This window comes from Amia ocellicauda, chromosome 6, assembly GCF_036373705.1.
Source record: "Amia ocellicauda isolate fAmiCal2 chromosome 6, fAmiCal2.hap1, whole genome shotgun sequence".
NCBI lineage: Eukaryota > Metazoa > Chordata > Actinopteri > Amiiformes > Amiidae > Amia > Amia ocellicauda.
In genome coordinates this window covers 635,453-651,044 of record NC_089855.1, presented here as the reverse complement: position 1 = coordinate 651,044, position 15,592 = coordinate 635,453, and the positions used below count along the sequence as shown (strand labels likewise).

The window sequence follows — 15,592 nt, the reverse complement described above, 5'->3', positions numbered from 1 at the left end:
CTGTGATTTGTGCTGTTTACACATTAATACCAGCAGAGGCTCAGAGACCCACTCGCCTGATTAATCCTGTTGGGCTCGTCCAACAACAGCTCCGAGTGAAGCCGGAGGAAAACTCAGACCGGCTGCAAAACTAAACCTAGTCTTTAAGGCAGAAGGAAGGCAAAACCACATGGATGTTGTTCCCAGTTACATTATAAACTGCGTGGCTATTTCCTGTACCTTCTGTCAGCTCAGCTTTGAGCGCTGGTGGAGGCCGATGCTGTAAGAACACTTGACATCTCAATGCAATCTGTACTTCCTTATAGCAGAACACTCAATCCAATAGATTCATTTATGCACATTTTAAGCAGAACTGAAGTACAAAGTTCAGCAGAACTTGGAAATATCTCCTGCAGACCCCATCTGTCCTGATAGCATGACCTCACACCCAGCAAACACCAAAATATGACCCTACCCTCAGTTCTATACTCGTTCTAAACAGTGGTGTTTAGCCAGGGAAATGCAACCCTTAGTTTTTGGGTGACCTGACTCTAACCCAGGCTAAGAGCAATGTTGGGCTGGGTAGACAGGTCAACTACACAAACGTTTCTAACCCTAAGAAAGTGGAATTGTGATGTAAACCACACTCACCAGCCTGAGCCAGGATGAACTCCTGGAATCTCAGTCCGATCGCATTCCTGGCTGTGCAATTGTATTGGCCGAACTCTTTATCGGACATGGGGGTTACCTGAGGGCAAACAAGAACAGTTTCATGAATGTGTGTGTGTGCCTGGAATAACACGAGGAGAAAAATACATTAATGAATCAGAGAACAAAGGAAAGTGTGTGACATCATGGAAAGAGTGGATGTGCCACAATGGACACACTGTGAGAAGAACAGATCAGAGATCAGAAGCTGCTGAATGGATCCCAAGAGATGAAGACCTGGAAGACCACATAGAAGATGAGAAGATGAAATGATAAGCTTTTCCGGGCAAGAGGAAACATCCTGGGGGGTCTTCACCAGCAGTGGATCCATACAGGCAGCTGATGACAATGATCTCTGAATCGCTCACCTCCAGCAGGGAGCGGCTGTCCGAGCTGTGCACCCTGGTGTTGCCCGTGCCCTCGGCAGGGATGGTCAGCTTGTCCCTCTTCCAGAAGATGGAGGCGGACGGGTTGGCCATGACGTCGCAGCTGATGTTGATGGGGTTGCCCTCCCAGGAGTAGAAGATGGTTTGATTGGTCTGAAACTTGGGAGCATCTTCAGGAGAAAAGGGAAGTATAAACTGATATTATACTGCTATTATTCATGCTTTTCCTGTTACTCTACCAGTAAAGAATAACAATGTACATTCATTCTACTTGGTGTATATATACAGAAAGAAAACAGGGACAATATAGGCTACAATTTGTATATATAGGAGAAGAAATGAATAATAAAGACACAATCCCCACATTGCATATTGATCTGAACTACCCAATTCCGTTTTAATGTAAATCTGCTAATAGGGGATAATAATAATAATAATAATACATTCTATATAATTACTCAGAGTTCACTCATTGTTTGATTACATATGGGAGCAGTGAGCCAGCGTCAATGTTTATGAAGGTCTTTAAAATCGAGATTAAGTTCATGTTTGTGCAATAACACAATCCAGGCGTGTTCTCTGACTCTCTGCAACGCTGTTGTGTGTCGATGGGACACGTGCACCGCCGCACACTGACACAGACACACCCCTCAGCAGCGACACGTCCCTGTGATCGAGTGCCATGTGGAGAGGTCAGGGAAGGTGCCGAGCAATGCGGTCGATGCCGTTTCAAACACACCCTCTGCACCTGCACAGCCAGGTGGCCCGGGCGGCCGAGACCTGTGAGGCTCCCAGTGAAGCGTGTTTGTCAATCAAGGCCTGTTGATCTTTCACAGGCACTCCACTCCCCGCCTGGAGAAATCACAGGCATCACGGGCAGCCATTCCCGCTAAGTATGACATCCATACAGTGCCATTACCAGGCCGACAGGACTTCATTACCCAATGTTAAGCTGATGTTGGTAATAACTGAGGGTGTTACATTTGAACCGGAGTCGGCAACTTTATTACACGCGCGGCTGTTTTATGCCTCCTTGCAGGATTCCATTTAGAAGATTGATGATCGGCTGTTTGTCACATTCGCAGACTTCTGGACTGTAACTGAGCTCTACAACTAAACAAATTAGCTTCATTAGCGGCTGGCGATCAGCTCTCACAGCGAGGGGCCGTTATGGGTTTTCTGACACCGACTCGGGGCCAGACTGAGGTATCGCAGCGTCAATAGGGCTTTAACTGACAGGGCAGTGAGATGTCTGAGTCGGTTCAGCCCCTATGTCTTTGTGACAGTGTCAGGTCGAAGGCCGTGCTATTTCTGCAACTATGCAAGGTGTGCTGGAGATCAAATTAGCCTCCGTGGCTGCGGGTCCTTCCTTATTAACCTTCTACACAGGACGAATTAAGCCAAGTGAAACCTCTCCTTACTGCTCTCAGTGTTGTAATTGGTGCTGAGACACCTCGTCTACACAGGACCCCCAGGACCCCAGCGCTGGAATTCAGACCCTCCGTTTGAAACCATGCCCTTCGTTTAGCTTCGCATTGTTCACTCAACTCCTCTTATTCACCGGCGATATGATGTCAGAGCTTCCCAACACTGATGAACAATATCTATTACAATAGGGGAGCCACTGAGCATCACGGCTCTAAACGCAGTCATACACAACACACAAGCAGCGCAGCACTCTCCGGGTGGAGAGCTGGCCCTACAGCCTCAGTGCCGGGTAAAGAGGGAGCCCCTACACTCGATCTCCAGGAACATGCTCTTCTGGTGTCCCCCGATGCGGCTCAGCGCCTCGCAGTCGAAGCGGCCCAAGTCCGACAGCTCCACCTCCTTGATGGTCAGCATGGACTTCCCCCGACGGCCACTCGCCGTGATCCTGCCGTCCGAGCTCTGCAAAGACAAGACCCACGGGGTCAACATCATCCGAAAAGTGCCCCACATCTCCCCACGTACAGCCCCAAAACCCTGCTCCCCTGCTCCCACTGCCACAGAGAAGACACACATCACACTGTAGCAATCGGTGCTGATGTATTTGTCTATTAATGTCTTGCAGATGCTTAACTGATGCTTACTAAGTGCACTACAAGCCCAAGGAATCCGTTCTAGGCTTCCAGGACAGAAACAGCTCATCTAACACAGGCCCACAGACCCGTCCAAGGGAATTAACGTGTGGCCGTTTAGTCCACTCTAACTCTCCTCTCATACAGGATGGATGCACAATTAAATAAACGAACACATCCAGGCCTGGCAGGCTGAGGGTGTGAGTCTGGGAGGCGCCGTGTCTCAGGATGGATTAGCGGTGCCACCCAGGTATAGATTTCTGCCAGCGGTGCTGGGAATCGATGTGCATCTTGGCTGATGCATCGCTGCTCATTGACCACAGCAGTCATTTGAAAGGACTTCTTTTATTCTCCATCTGTACAACACATTCAGATTGTATATGGCATTGTTAACACCTCCTTCTGCCATGAGAAACCAGACTTCTGGGCTGCTGTCCCACATTAAAAAATAAAGTGTAAGTGGATTAGTCTCCGTATTAGCGCTGTGCTGCCGCACACTGCTCTGTCCTCTGATCTGCTCACCTGTGAGACTGAAATAGCGCCAGCGGTTACTTCACACACGCACCTCATTGGGTCGGCTCTATAAGCGCTCCGTAACGCATGTCTGTTCTGGGTGTGAAGGCTTATACAGAAGTGATGTGTGTTGTTTTGTGTATTGTTTCATCCCCCCACCTCCCCACACACACACACTTGTGTAATGGTGCCCACAGACCACTGATGTGAATAGCATGAGTTGAAAGGTAGATGGCTGAGCCTCAGATGCCACAGTAAGACAGTGTTATGTAGGACTTGTGTATCTGGCTTTCCCTGCACTAATACACTAGAAACACGGTGACAATCCATCAGTCAGACCATTGAAACTATTGCTTCTATTCTAGACGGCAGCGGAGAACAACACATCTGGAGGGAAGGTGTTTAACGGGAACCCGGCTCCTGAAAGTGTGGTCGAATGCGTCTGTTCGTGTTCAGTGTAAGTAAGATGTATCGAACTCTTCCAGATTCGGTCATTTAGGCAACTATGACATGTAAAACGTACCAAATAATGGTGGACATCACTCACTGACACTCGGTGACTCGATGATAATGACTCGAGTTGCTGCAGGGAAGACAAATCTGGTGATTTTGTAGTTTTTCCGCTTTGTGGGAAGTTATAACTCAACACCTGAATCCCTGAAGGAACAGACAGACATCCGCCGTTATATGGTAAGATTTAAAAGTTGTCCATATGACTGGATCGGTCTGTAAGAGAGCTGTACATCTCACTTCTACACTACAGCAACACGGGACCTGAACCAGTCTCCCTGTAACCCTGTGGGAAGACGCTCTTCTGTGATTCAGCAGAAACCGGTAAATAAATACATAAATACATAATTCCAGTACATTGTTAAATAAATACACAGAAGCTCCAGTAAACAATGAGAAATGAGATGTGAATTCGGCTGCTCTTCTGTCTGCCAGAATCACTGGAAGCAGAAAGAAGCTTTGACACTAAAACAGCGAGGGTCCTGTTCTGCCTGTAATGGGAAGCATTTCTATTCACCCCTCAGGCGGGTCGAAATGCATGCAAATTAAAATATATTCAAATTAAAATGCCTTCAAATTAAACTATATTTGCCCATTCCTCAGATTTCCCATGGCCCGCTCTATAACGCAGCCTCCTCTGAGGGCACACAGCGCCGACGCAAAGCCCCCCTGTGCTTTTAGGCTCCGGTATTAAGTGAAACCACACACATACAGTTATAGCGCTGCCCCCCCCGGCCTGTCATCTCCGCCGCCCCACCCCCCCAAGGCTGTTTAAAACACTGATTTATAAAACATGGAGCAGTAGCAGGACTTGGCGCGCTCAGAAATAGAGCGAAACACAGATGGAGGTGAGAGAGATGGTGCCTGTGCTGCTGCAGGTAAACACTTCAAAGCAAGAATACAGGAATCACCTCTTCACTGCCATTAATATGACATTAAAGAGCCCTGGTTATTTTCACCTTTTTCATCTCTTGGCATTTTCTAATTAAAAAAGAAAAGATTTACTTCAGTGAAGGAGAGAGGAGAAAAAGTTTCCCTTGAAGAAAACTGTCACAGCACCGCCTGGAATAGGTGGCTGGGTTATTAACCCCAAAGTTGAGATTTATTGCTTCATTAATTAATTTTAAGGGAGACCTTTCATTAATACACAAGCTGAAGCAACAGCAATCAGATCAAATCATTCTCCTCAAGCCCGCTCTGGAATCTCTGCAGCGACCTTTATGTTGCCGACTGAACTGAAGTAAAAGAAATGCTAATGAAGCGAGTCTTAATGAGCCGCTCGGTGAGATGGGCCGGGGTTCTGCTCTCTGACATGGCGCTCGCTTAAGACACAACAAGACGGGTCTGGGACTCCACTCTCTCTGACATCCTGGGGCGCTGGGGCCATAATCGCTTCTGCCCTTCTCTACACTGGTGTCACATCCACACAGGCAATGACACTCACATACTAACACACACACGCATGTGCAAGCACACACACACACTGTCTCCTAGCCTCGGGACAGCTGTGTGTCTGCAGTGTAGGAGCTGAGAGACACCAGACCTCCTCAGTCCTGGATTAGTGTAGATTATCCACACGTCTCTGTCCTCTCTCTCTCCTCTCTGTCCTCTGTCTTCACTCTCTCCTCTCTGTCCGCTCCCTCTCCTCTCTGTCCTCTCCCTCTCTCTCTTTCTCTCCCTCCTCTCTCTCTCCTCTCTGTCCTCTTTCTGTCCTATCTCTCTGTCCTCTCTCACTCTCTCTGTCCTCTCTCTGTTCTCTCTGAACACACCAGCCCCTCTGAGCTATTCCTTACAGGACCCCAGTAAAGGGGAAGGCTGTGACTCAAAACCTGCTCCAGCCCAATGTGGAGACCAAACGCTGCGTCTCAAAGCCTCTTCATATCAGCCTCCGTTTGAAGTGTAGAGAAAAGGCAGCAATCAGAGGCGCTACAATGAGTGTGCGGTTTAATTGATTGTAGTCATATGCTTCACTGGCATTTAATAGTAAGGCGATGCTCACTTAATTTAGAGAGGGTGGAAATCAATACTATAATAGCACTCTCTGTGATTAGGTTATTACATATTTCCCTTTCATTTAGTGATGGCATTTCATTTTCCCTAAACAGTTCAAACGTATTTCATTCCGGGGCGGAGAGAAGCAGCCAGGCTGGGCTGCCACAGCGCTTTAAACAGAAATAAACCCATTTACAATCACATCAGGGATCTCTATTATAATAATAATATGGAACATCAGAGCAACAGGTCTGTCTGGGTGAGCAAGTGATCCGGATGAAATACAGAACCGGGTCATTACAGTAAAGCACAATATGGACCTTCCCTGGCTCTGCTCGTGGGATTGAACAGCGCAGTACAATGGTGCAGTGCAGTGCACAACGCCCTACGACACAACACATACCCCCGCTCACATCCGGACCCCCACCCCAGCCTCACCAGCGGAGAGGACAAACTCTCTATGGCCAGGGAGCGCTGCCCGGTGCCAGGGGTTCGAGCGCTCTGCTACGCCACGAGGGACGATCTCACGCTACAGACCCGCCACGCAGCGCAGCGCAGACCCGTGCGGACTGAGTACCGTGTCTCCGTCAGCGAAGCTCTGCCCGTCGCTCGCCCTCCTCCAGGAGATGTCGGGCACGGGCTCCCCCTCAGCCGTGCAGGAGATGAGTGCGGCGCTGCCCTCCACCGCTGTCACGTTCTTCAGCTGCGTGATGTGGGGCTGGACTGGAGGAACGGGGACGGAGAGAAGGACAGACACAGACAGAGGAGGGGACGGAATGAAGGAGAGAGACGGAGGAGGAAGAGACAGAGACATTTTAGATGGAAACACATCCATACACATCCACACAGAGGTTTCTGACATGCTAACGGACAGACCCGGCTGTGTGGGTCAGTGACCCGGCTGTGCTGAGATCCCTCAGTATCAGTCTATCTCACTAATTCATGCCTTAAAGCTCACAAGTAAGAAATTCCTCCTTTCTTCCGTGTAAACGGCCATCAGGGGCCCCGAGTTCCGCCTGACGAATGAGCACATGCCTCTACTCCTCTTTTCTACTGTGTCAGTAACAGTGCAGTTATTAGTAGTGTGGGTTTGCATGTCTCAGAGCAACTGAGCGAGTTTCGCACTTCCCCTCTAAATTAAAAAACGGGTTCACCGGTCAGGTTGCTAGCTCCCCCACATTTCCTGCACCATTTAAAAACACCATCAGATTATTTCACTTTGAATCTTACATTCCATCTCTCTCGTCCGCTGGGTGCCCAGACGCTTTCACAGAGGAAGAGAAGATGCTGAAATTCTCACAGATCAGCACAAACGCAGATAAGCAATAATGAAGCTCAGCCTGCCGCTCCCCCCCCCCCCCCGTATCTGTGGGATCAGCGCCGCCCCGTGTTTCCTCAGATCCTTCTAAATAAAGAACATGGTATTTCGGGAAGAGTTATGTATTATTTATTTAATGATTATAAAGTCTTCAATGAGGAGAGGTAGCCGCCTAATTACAACTGAACCCTGTGTCAGTCAAAGGGGACAGAACATGTTTTTCAAATAAAAGTATAAAGGCAAAAAACGCTCTCCCCACCCACTCCATCCTTTCAATAAGCCCTTAAAAATGCATAAATGCAAAATTAAACAATTTCAAATGTCACATGGAGTGCAGAGGGGAAATGAAAAAGCAACAACTAAATGGACTGCTTTCTTGATTAAAATAATTGTGTTGAGTCCAGGGCCTGCCTGGCCCTTCACCGAGACCCCCTCACCTGGGCTGGTGGGGGGCTGTCACTCAGAGGCAGGCAGAGTGGATCGGGCTGTGAAACACATTTCCATTTGGAGACGTGAATTAAATCTATCGCACCCTTTGCACCTGCAGCTCATCTGAGCGGCTGAAGAGAGCGTGCCATGTGAAGTCTGATCCTTGGAGGGCTTTGCCATGCGCTTAATACAGCGACACGCTGGCAGACATGTGTTCTGGGAAGATATCCGGTTCTGGACTCATTTTCTGGAGTGCCCTACAATTTTATTATTATTGTTGTTACTCTGAGCTGAAAGAGAGGCTTAGTCTGTTTTTACCTGGCCGATAAGAAACGGTAACTAATGAACAGATGAATCTGAGCCGATTCTGAGCAAACGAGCAACAGAGGATACCAGGACAAACCGGGAGATTAAAACAAGAGCACAGCCACTGTCCCCCCGAGAGACAGCGCAGAGCCGTAACCACCTGGGGGTCAGGACATTAAAACTGATGAGAAGCGTATGACCTGGAGGCAGCGCATCTCTCTCGGCACATCGCTGCAGGCGGGTCAGAGCCGACAGCCAATCACTGTCACTCGGAAGACAACACCACACTCAGAAGACAGCAGGGACACACGCACCAGCGATGTGCTAGAAGAGACAATTTAGGAACATTCAAAAACAGACTGGATAGGATCCTTGATCACTTAGTTATGAATGGACACCAAACGAGCACGATGGGGCGAATGGGCTCCTCTCGTTTGGACACTGTCTGATGTTCTTATGTTAGTTTGCTGTAACTCGTGCACATTGCTGTGTGAAATATACAGTTAAAAAGCTCACAAGAAATCACAACACCATTGTGGCCACATGTTTCCAGTGAAGAACAGAGTCGCCCTGCTGGTCTCCAGTCAGTCGATTGGACATTTTCTTATGTTCTTATGTAAGACCTTATTCTCTAAATCTGCAGCAACAAATAAAGCCGCACAGTAATTATTCACTTACAATCCATAAAAAAAATCACTATCCCCTTGTTTTGCTCATTAGCAGACTAATTGGAAATTCATCCCCTTCCAGGTAACAATTTATAGTAAGTGTTTTTCAGTGCCGCTATTAAACAAATACATATATATAATATAAAACCCACTGGGCAAGTTGTAATGCAGCTAAAGAGAATCATTTCAATTCATGCTTATTGCATTTATAATGGCTCTGCTGTTTTTCATTTAAACTGAGACGCACTTTCACGTCACTCAGCCAGGCGGCGATTCAGATGGAGAAGTGCTGCGGATCGCGGCCGGGACGACTCCTCTGGGTGAAGCTCACAGAAAACACAGAGTTCAGACAGATCTCTGCATCGCTCTCCTCTCCCTTCAGTAAGAGTGCACTTCGTGTGGAGTGAGCAAAGGAGTGTGGTGAGAGAGGGAGTGAGCGAGTGAGTGAGCAAGGGAGTCGACGAGGGAGTGAGTGGACGAGGGAGTGAGGGCGAGCGAGGGAGTGTACGAGGGAGTGAGGGCGAGCGAGGGAGTGGGCGAGTGAGGGAGTGAGTGGACGAGTGAATGGGGTCAAGCAAGCAGTGAAAACAGCTTGAACAGCGTTTGTTTTCCCCAGGAATACTTTTCAAATCAGTTTGCGAACGTATGTAATGAGAGGACTTCTTTATTAAATCATCAATCAGAGCTCTGTTCTGTGTTTTGTGTTTTAACTCCTGTGCAGCCGGGTGCTGATCTTACTGTGTTTTGTGAAGCTTTGAAAAATGTTTGAGACAAATGTGAGTCACCCTGGGTAAGAGATCTGCTAATCAATCCATCCATCCATCCATCCATCCATCCAAACAATTGCTGGCAGCTGTCAATAGGGACTGAAATGCTTTATTGATGTTCTTATCATATATTGAAAAAACTAATTATGTGCTTGTTAAATAAGCTGGCGATACGTACAGTGTGTGTCGTCCCACTCGTCCCCATGTATAACACAAGGCATTCTGGGGCTTCAGCACAAAACTCCTCCACAGAAGAGCCCTCAGTCTCAGGGGGCAACACAGCTCCTCTGCCCGGTCCCCGGGGATCTGGAGCCCCTTCAGAGGGAGCACAGACTCTCTCACTGTGTCTATCTGGGTTTCACATTAACCTCTAACAGCAAAACAGCACTGGGAGATCATCTGACGCGATGGAGGCCGAGGACAGCAGCGTCACACGAGTGCGAAGGCTGAGGGGCTCTCATTATCCTCTGAGTCCGTTAACAAACTCATTTACAAGCTGACTCAGCCTCAGTAATAAGCCACAGAAATGTGCGCAGCACCAGCAGTCGCGCTGCGGCAATGAAACTTCCTCTCTGCCGACGCTGACGCCAGGCACGCAGGTTTCGATCCAGCCAGCCCTTCATTTACTGCGCTGACCCCTAAATGCTTAATTGAGCATAGCTGATGATGATAACCTTAATTATGAATGATTAGCTGGAAGCAGAACAAAGATGAGCAATTAAAAGGCAGAGCCGAGGCAGGCGACCCCTGACCAAACCATCCCGACAGTTTCCCTGCCCTTCTCCCATCTGATTGGGAGAGGGCGTCCTCTCTGCACTGCGTCATGCCCTGGGACACGATGCCCTCACAGCTGGGGACTCACTTGTCCCACAGAAGCACTCAAGTCAGCAGCGACTGATTTTGAAGACAATCGCTTGGTCCTGGCATGTCTGAATGTTTGTGTGTGTGTCGGACACCAGTGTGGTTTGACGTGATGAAGGACTGTTCGCCCCTCTCTCTCTGCCGGCTCATGACTGTGGATATTTCTCTCCTTTAGTGGAGAGGTTGGCTGCTGCATAAACGGCTCTCAGTGTCGCCTGCGCTTCCTCCGCTGTCAGCGACCTGCCTGGAAGGGATGTGGAAATAATTAGGAGCCCCGGCCACCTCTGTTCAGACAGATGCCTAGGTACTCTAATGAGGTCCTGGAGACGAAAGCGCGGCGGAGCACAGCTGGGCGAGAGTGATGACAGTGACTCACAGAGCTCTGTGCCGCGGGTCTGATGTACGGCCCGTTGTGTCACACGGCCGCGGTGTTGGGAATCACAAATGAGCCCGAAGTCTGAAACTGAACCTAAAAGAGCTGTCTGTCCTCTCTCTTGCCCGCTCAACGGCTTCATCCATCATTACTTATTCATGTTTGACGGGTAAATGTTTTAGCTGCTGCTCACAATGTTATATCGCAGAATTACGTTTCTGCCATACAACAAAGCGTAGGACAGCAACACAACACAGTGTGAAACAATAGCGCGGGACAACGACACAACACAGTATGAAACAATAGCGCGGGACAACGACACAACACAGTGTGAAACAATAGCACGGGACAACGACACAACACAGTGTGAAACAATAGCGCGGGACAACGACACGACACAGTGTGAAACAATAGCGCGGGACAACGACACGACACAGTGTGAAACAATAGCGCGGGACAACGACACGACACAGTGTGAAAAAACAATAGCACAGGACAACGACACAACACAGTGTGAAACAATAGCGCGGGACAACGACACAACACAGTGTGAAACAATAGCGCGGGACAACGACACAACACAGTGTGAAACAATAGCACAGGACAACGACACAACACAGTGTGAAACAATAGCGCGGGACAAAGACACGACAGTGTGAAACAATAGCACAGGACAACGACACAACACAGTGTGAAACAATAGCGCGGGACAAAGACACGACAGTGTGAAACAATAGCGCGGGACAACGACACAACACAGTGTGAAACAATAGCACAGGACAATGACACAACACAGTGTGAAACAATAGCACGGGACAACGACACAACACAGTGTGAAACAACAGCGCGGGACAACGACACAACACAGTGTGAAACAATAGCGCGGGACAACGACACAACACAGTGTGAAACAATAGCGCGGGACAACGACACAACACAGTGTGAAACAATAGCGCGGGACAAAGACACGACAGTGTGAAACAATAGCGCGGGACAACGACACGACAGTGTGAAACAATAGCACAGGACAACGACACGACACAGTGTGAAACAATAGCACGGGACAACGACACAACACAGTGTGAAACAATAGCGCGGGACAAAGACACAACACAGTGTGAAACAATAGCACAGGACAACGACACGACAGTGTGAAACAATAGCATAGGACAACGACACAACACAGTGTGAAACAATAGCACGGGACAACGACACAACACAGTGTGAAACAATAGCACGGGACAACGACACAACACAGTGTGAAACAATAGCGCGGGACAACGACACGACAGTGTGAAACAATAGCGCGGGACAACGACACAACACAGTGTGAAACAATAGCACAGGACAATGACACAACACAGTGTGAAACAATAGCACGGGACAACGACACAACACAGTGTGAAACAACAGCGCGGGACAACGACACAACACAGTGTGAAACAATAGCGCGGGACAACGACACAACACAGTGTGAAACAATAGCGCGGGACAACGACACAACACAGTGTGAAACAATAGCGCGGGACAAAGACACAACACAGTGTGAAACAATAGCGCGGGACAACGACACAACACAGTGTGAAACAATAGCGCGGGACAACGACACAACACAGTGTGAAACAATAGCGCGGGACAAAGACACGACAGTGTGAAACAATAGCGCGGGACAACGACACGACAGTGTGAAACAATAGCACAGGACAACGACACGACACAGTGTGAAACAATAGCACGGGACAACGACACAACACAGTGTGAAACAATAGCGCGGGACAAAGACACAACACAGTGTGAAACAATAGCACAGGACAACGACACGACAGTGTGAAACAATAGCATAGGACAACGACACAACACAGTGTGAAACAATAGCACGGGACAACGACACAACACAGTGTGAAACAATAGCACGGGACAACGACACAACACAGTGTGAAACAATAGCGCGGGACAACGACACGACAGTGTGAAACAATAGCGCGGGACAACGACACAACACAGTGTGAAACAATAGCACAGGACAATGACACAACACAGTGTGAAACAATAGCACGGGACAACGACACAACACAGTGTGAAACAACAGCGCGGGACAACGACACAACACAGTGTGAAACAATAGCGCGGGACAACGACACAACACAGTGTGAAACAATAGCGCGGGACAACGACACAACACAGTGTGAAACAATAGCGCGGGACAAAGACACGACAGTGTGAAACAATAGCGCGGGACAACGACACGACAGTGTGAAACAATAGCACAGGACAACGACACGACACAGTGTGAAACAATAGCACGGGACAACGACACAACACAGTGTGAAACAATAGCGCGGGACAAAGACACAACACAGTGTGAAACAATAGCACAGGACAACGACACGACAGTGTGAAACAATAGCATAGGACAACGACACAACACAGTGTGAAACAATAGCACGGGACAACGACACAACACAGTGTGAAACAATAGCACGGGACAACGACACAACACAGTGTGAAACAATAGCGCGGGACAACGACACGACACAGTGTGAAACAATAGCGCGGGACAACGACACGACACAGTGTGAAACAATAGCGCGGGACAACGACACGACACAGTGTGAAACAATAGCACAGGACAACGACACAACACAGTGTGAAACAATAGCGCGGGACAACGACACAACACAGTGTGAAACAATAGCGCGGGACAACGACACAACACAGTGTGAAACAATAGCGCGGGACAACGACACAACACAGTGTGAAACAATAGCACGGGACAACGACACAACACAGTGTGAAACAATAGCGCGGGACAAAGACACGACAGTGTGAAACAATAGCACAGGACAACGACACAACACAGTGTGAAACAATAGCGCGGGACAAAGACACGACAGTGTGAAACAATAGCGCGGGACAACGACACAACACAGTGTGAAACAATAGCACAGGACAATGACACAACACAGTGTGAAACAATAGCACGGGACAACGACACAACACAGTGTGAAACAACAGCGCGGGACAACGACACAACACAGTGTGAAACAATAGCGCGGGACAACGACACAACACAGTGTGAAACAATAGCGCGGGACAACGACACAACACAGTGTGAAACAATAGCGCGGGACAAAGACACGACAGTGTGAAACAATAGCGCGGGACAACGACACGACAGTGTGAAACAATAGCACAGGACAACGACACGACACAGTGTGAAACAATAGCACGGGACAACGACAACACAGTGTGAAACAATAGCGCGGGACAAAGACACGACAGTGTGAAACAATAGCGCGGGACAACGACACAACACAGTGTGAAACAATAGCACAGGACAACGACACGACAGTGTGAAACAATAGCATAGGACAACGACACAACACAGTGTGAAACAATAGCGCGGGACAAAGACACGACAGTGTGAAACAATAGCGCGGGACAACGACACGACAGTGTGAAACAATAGCACAGGACAACGACACAACACAGTGTGAAACAATAGCACAGGACAACGACACGACACAGTGTGAAACAATAGCGCGGGACAAAGACACGACAGTGTGAAACAATAGCACAGGACAACGACACAACACAGTGTGAAACAATAGCACGGGACAACGACACAACACAGTGTGAAACAATAGCACAGGACAACGACACAACACAGTGTGAAACAATAGCACAGGACAACGACACAACACAGTGTGAAACAATAGCACGGGACAAAGACACGACAGTGTGAAACAATAGCGCGGGACAACGATACAACACAGTGTGAAACAATAGCACAGGACAACGACACGACAGTGTGAAACAATAGCGCGGGACAAAGACACGACAGTGTGAAACAATAGCACGGGACAACGACACGACAGTGTGAAACAATAGCACAGGACAACGACACAACACAGTGTGAAACAATAGCGCGGGACAAAGACACGACAGTGTGAAACAATAGCGCGGGACAAAGACACGACAGTGTGAAACAATAGCATGGGACAACGACCACACACAGGTTAGCAAACTGTTATACACAATCTACATATTAATTTCCAGTATAAGCAAAGAATAAAGCCAGTCTCTTACAGCGTCTTTGAAAAGACGAAGTAGGGAAATTTACCCTAAATTAATACTATGACACCCAGCTGTTGCATTTAAAACATTGTCTTCATAACGAATGTGCCAGAGAAAAGCTCATAAGAGCAGCCAGTGAAGAAGCTGTTTTGTCGCACAGATACGCAGAATTAAATCCTGAGTTTCATTGATGAAGTGTCTGAGACCAATGGATCGACCAATCGTCATTTCCCATCGCCGGGGTTTAGTGTTCCCTTAATTAATATAAATACTGTCAGAAGGTCTTTACTCAAACTTAAACTGAAAGCTAATTTCAAACATCTCTTTAAAAATGCAGGACTTCTGTAAAATGTTAATAAAACAATTTCCTCTGAATAAAAAGGTCCTGAAACACAGACAGAGTTAATGCTTTCAATTCAGCACCACTCAATCTTTAATGCACAGCTTAAGATTTCAATATAATTCAAAGAAATATATGAAATATCACACGTTTCAAACCACGGACTGTGTGCGTAAGTTATGATTATAAAAAGATTGTTTAATTTCGTCTAGGTTTGTATGAATTTCCAGATTTAAATATAATAGTTTTATTAAATATATTTCCAGGAAAATGTATCTTGGAAATAAATCTCGCTGCTCCTCTGCATA

General features: G+C 47.9%; 1 protein-coding gene across 1 annotated transcript in view; it reads right to left on the bottom strand.

The window, feature by feature from the left end:
- LOC136750717 (neural cell adhesion molecule 2) overlaps positions 1-15,592 on the bottom strand; it is a 255,781-nt gene that overhangs the window by 17,926 nt on the left and 222,263 nt on the right. Inside the window, exons 8-11 of the mRNA XM_066705757.1 lie at positions 6,723-6,868; positions 2,810-2,960; positions 1,056-1,243; positions 631-727 (exon numbers count right to left, since the gene is read on the bottom strand). Of these exons, the coding sequence (XP_066561854.1) occupies positions 631-727; positions 1,056-1,243; positions 2,810-2,960; positions 6,723-6,868 (582 nt within the window). The remainder of the gene's footprint in view (positions 1-630; positions 728-1,055; positions 1,244-2,809; positions 2,961-6,722; positions 6,869-15,592) is intronic.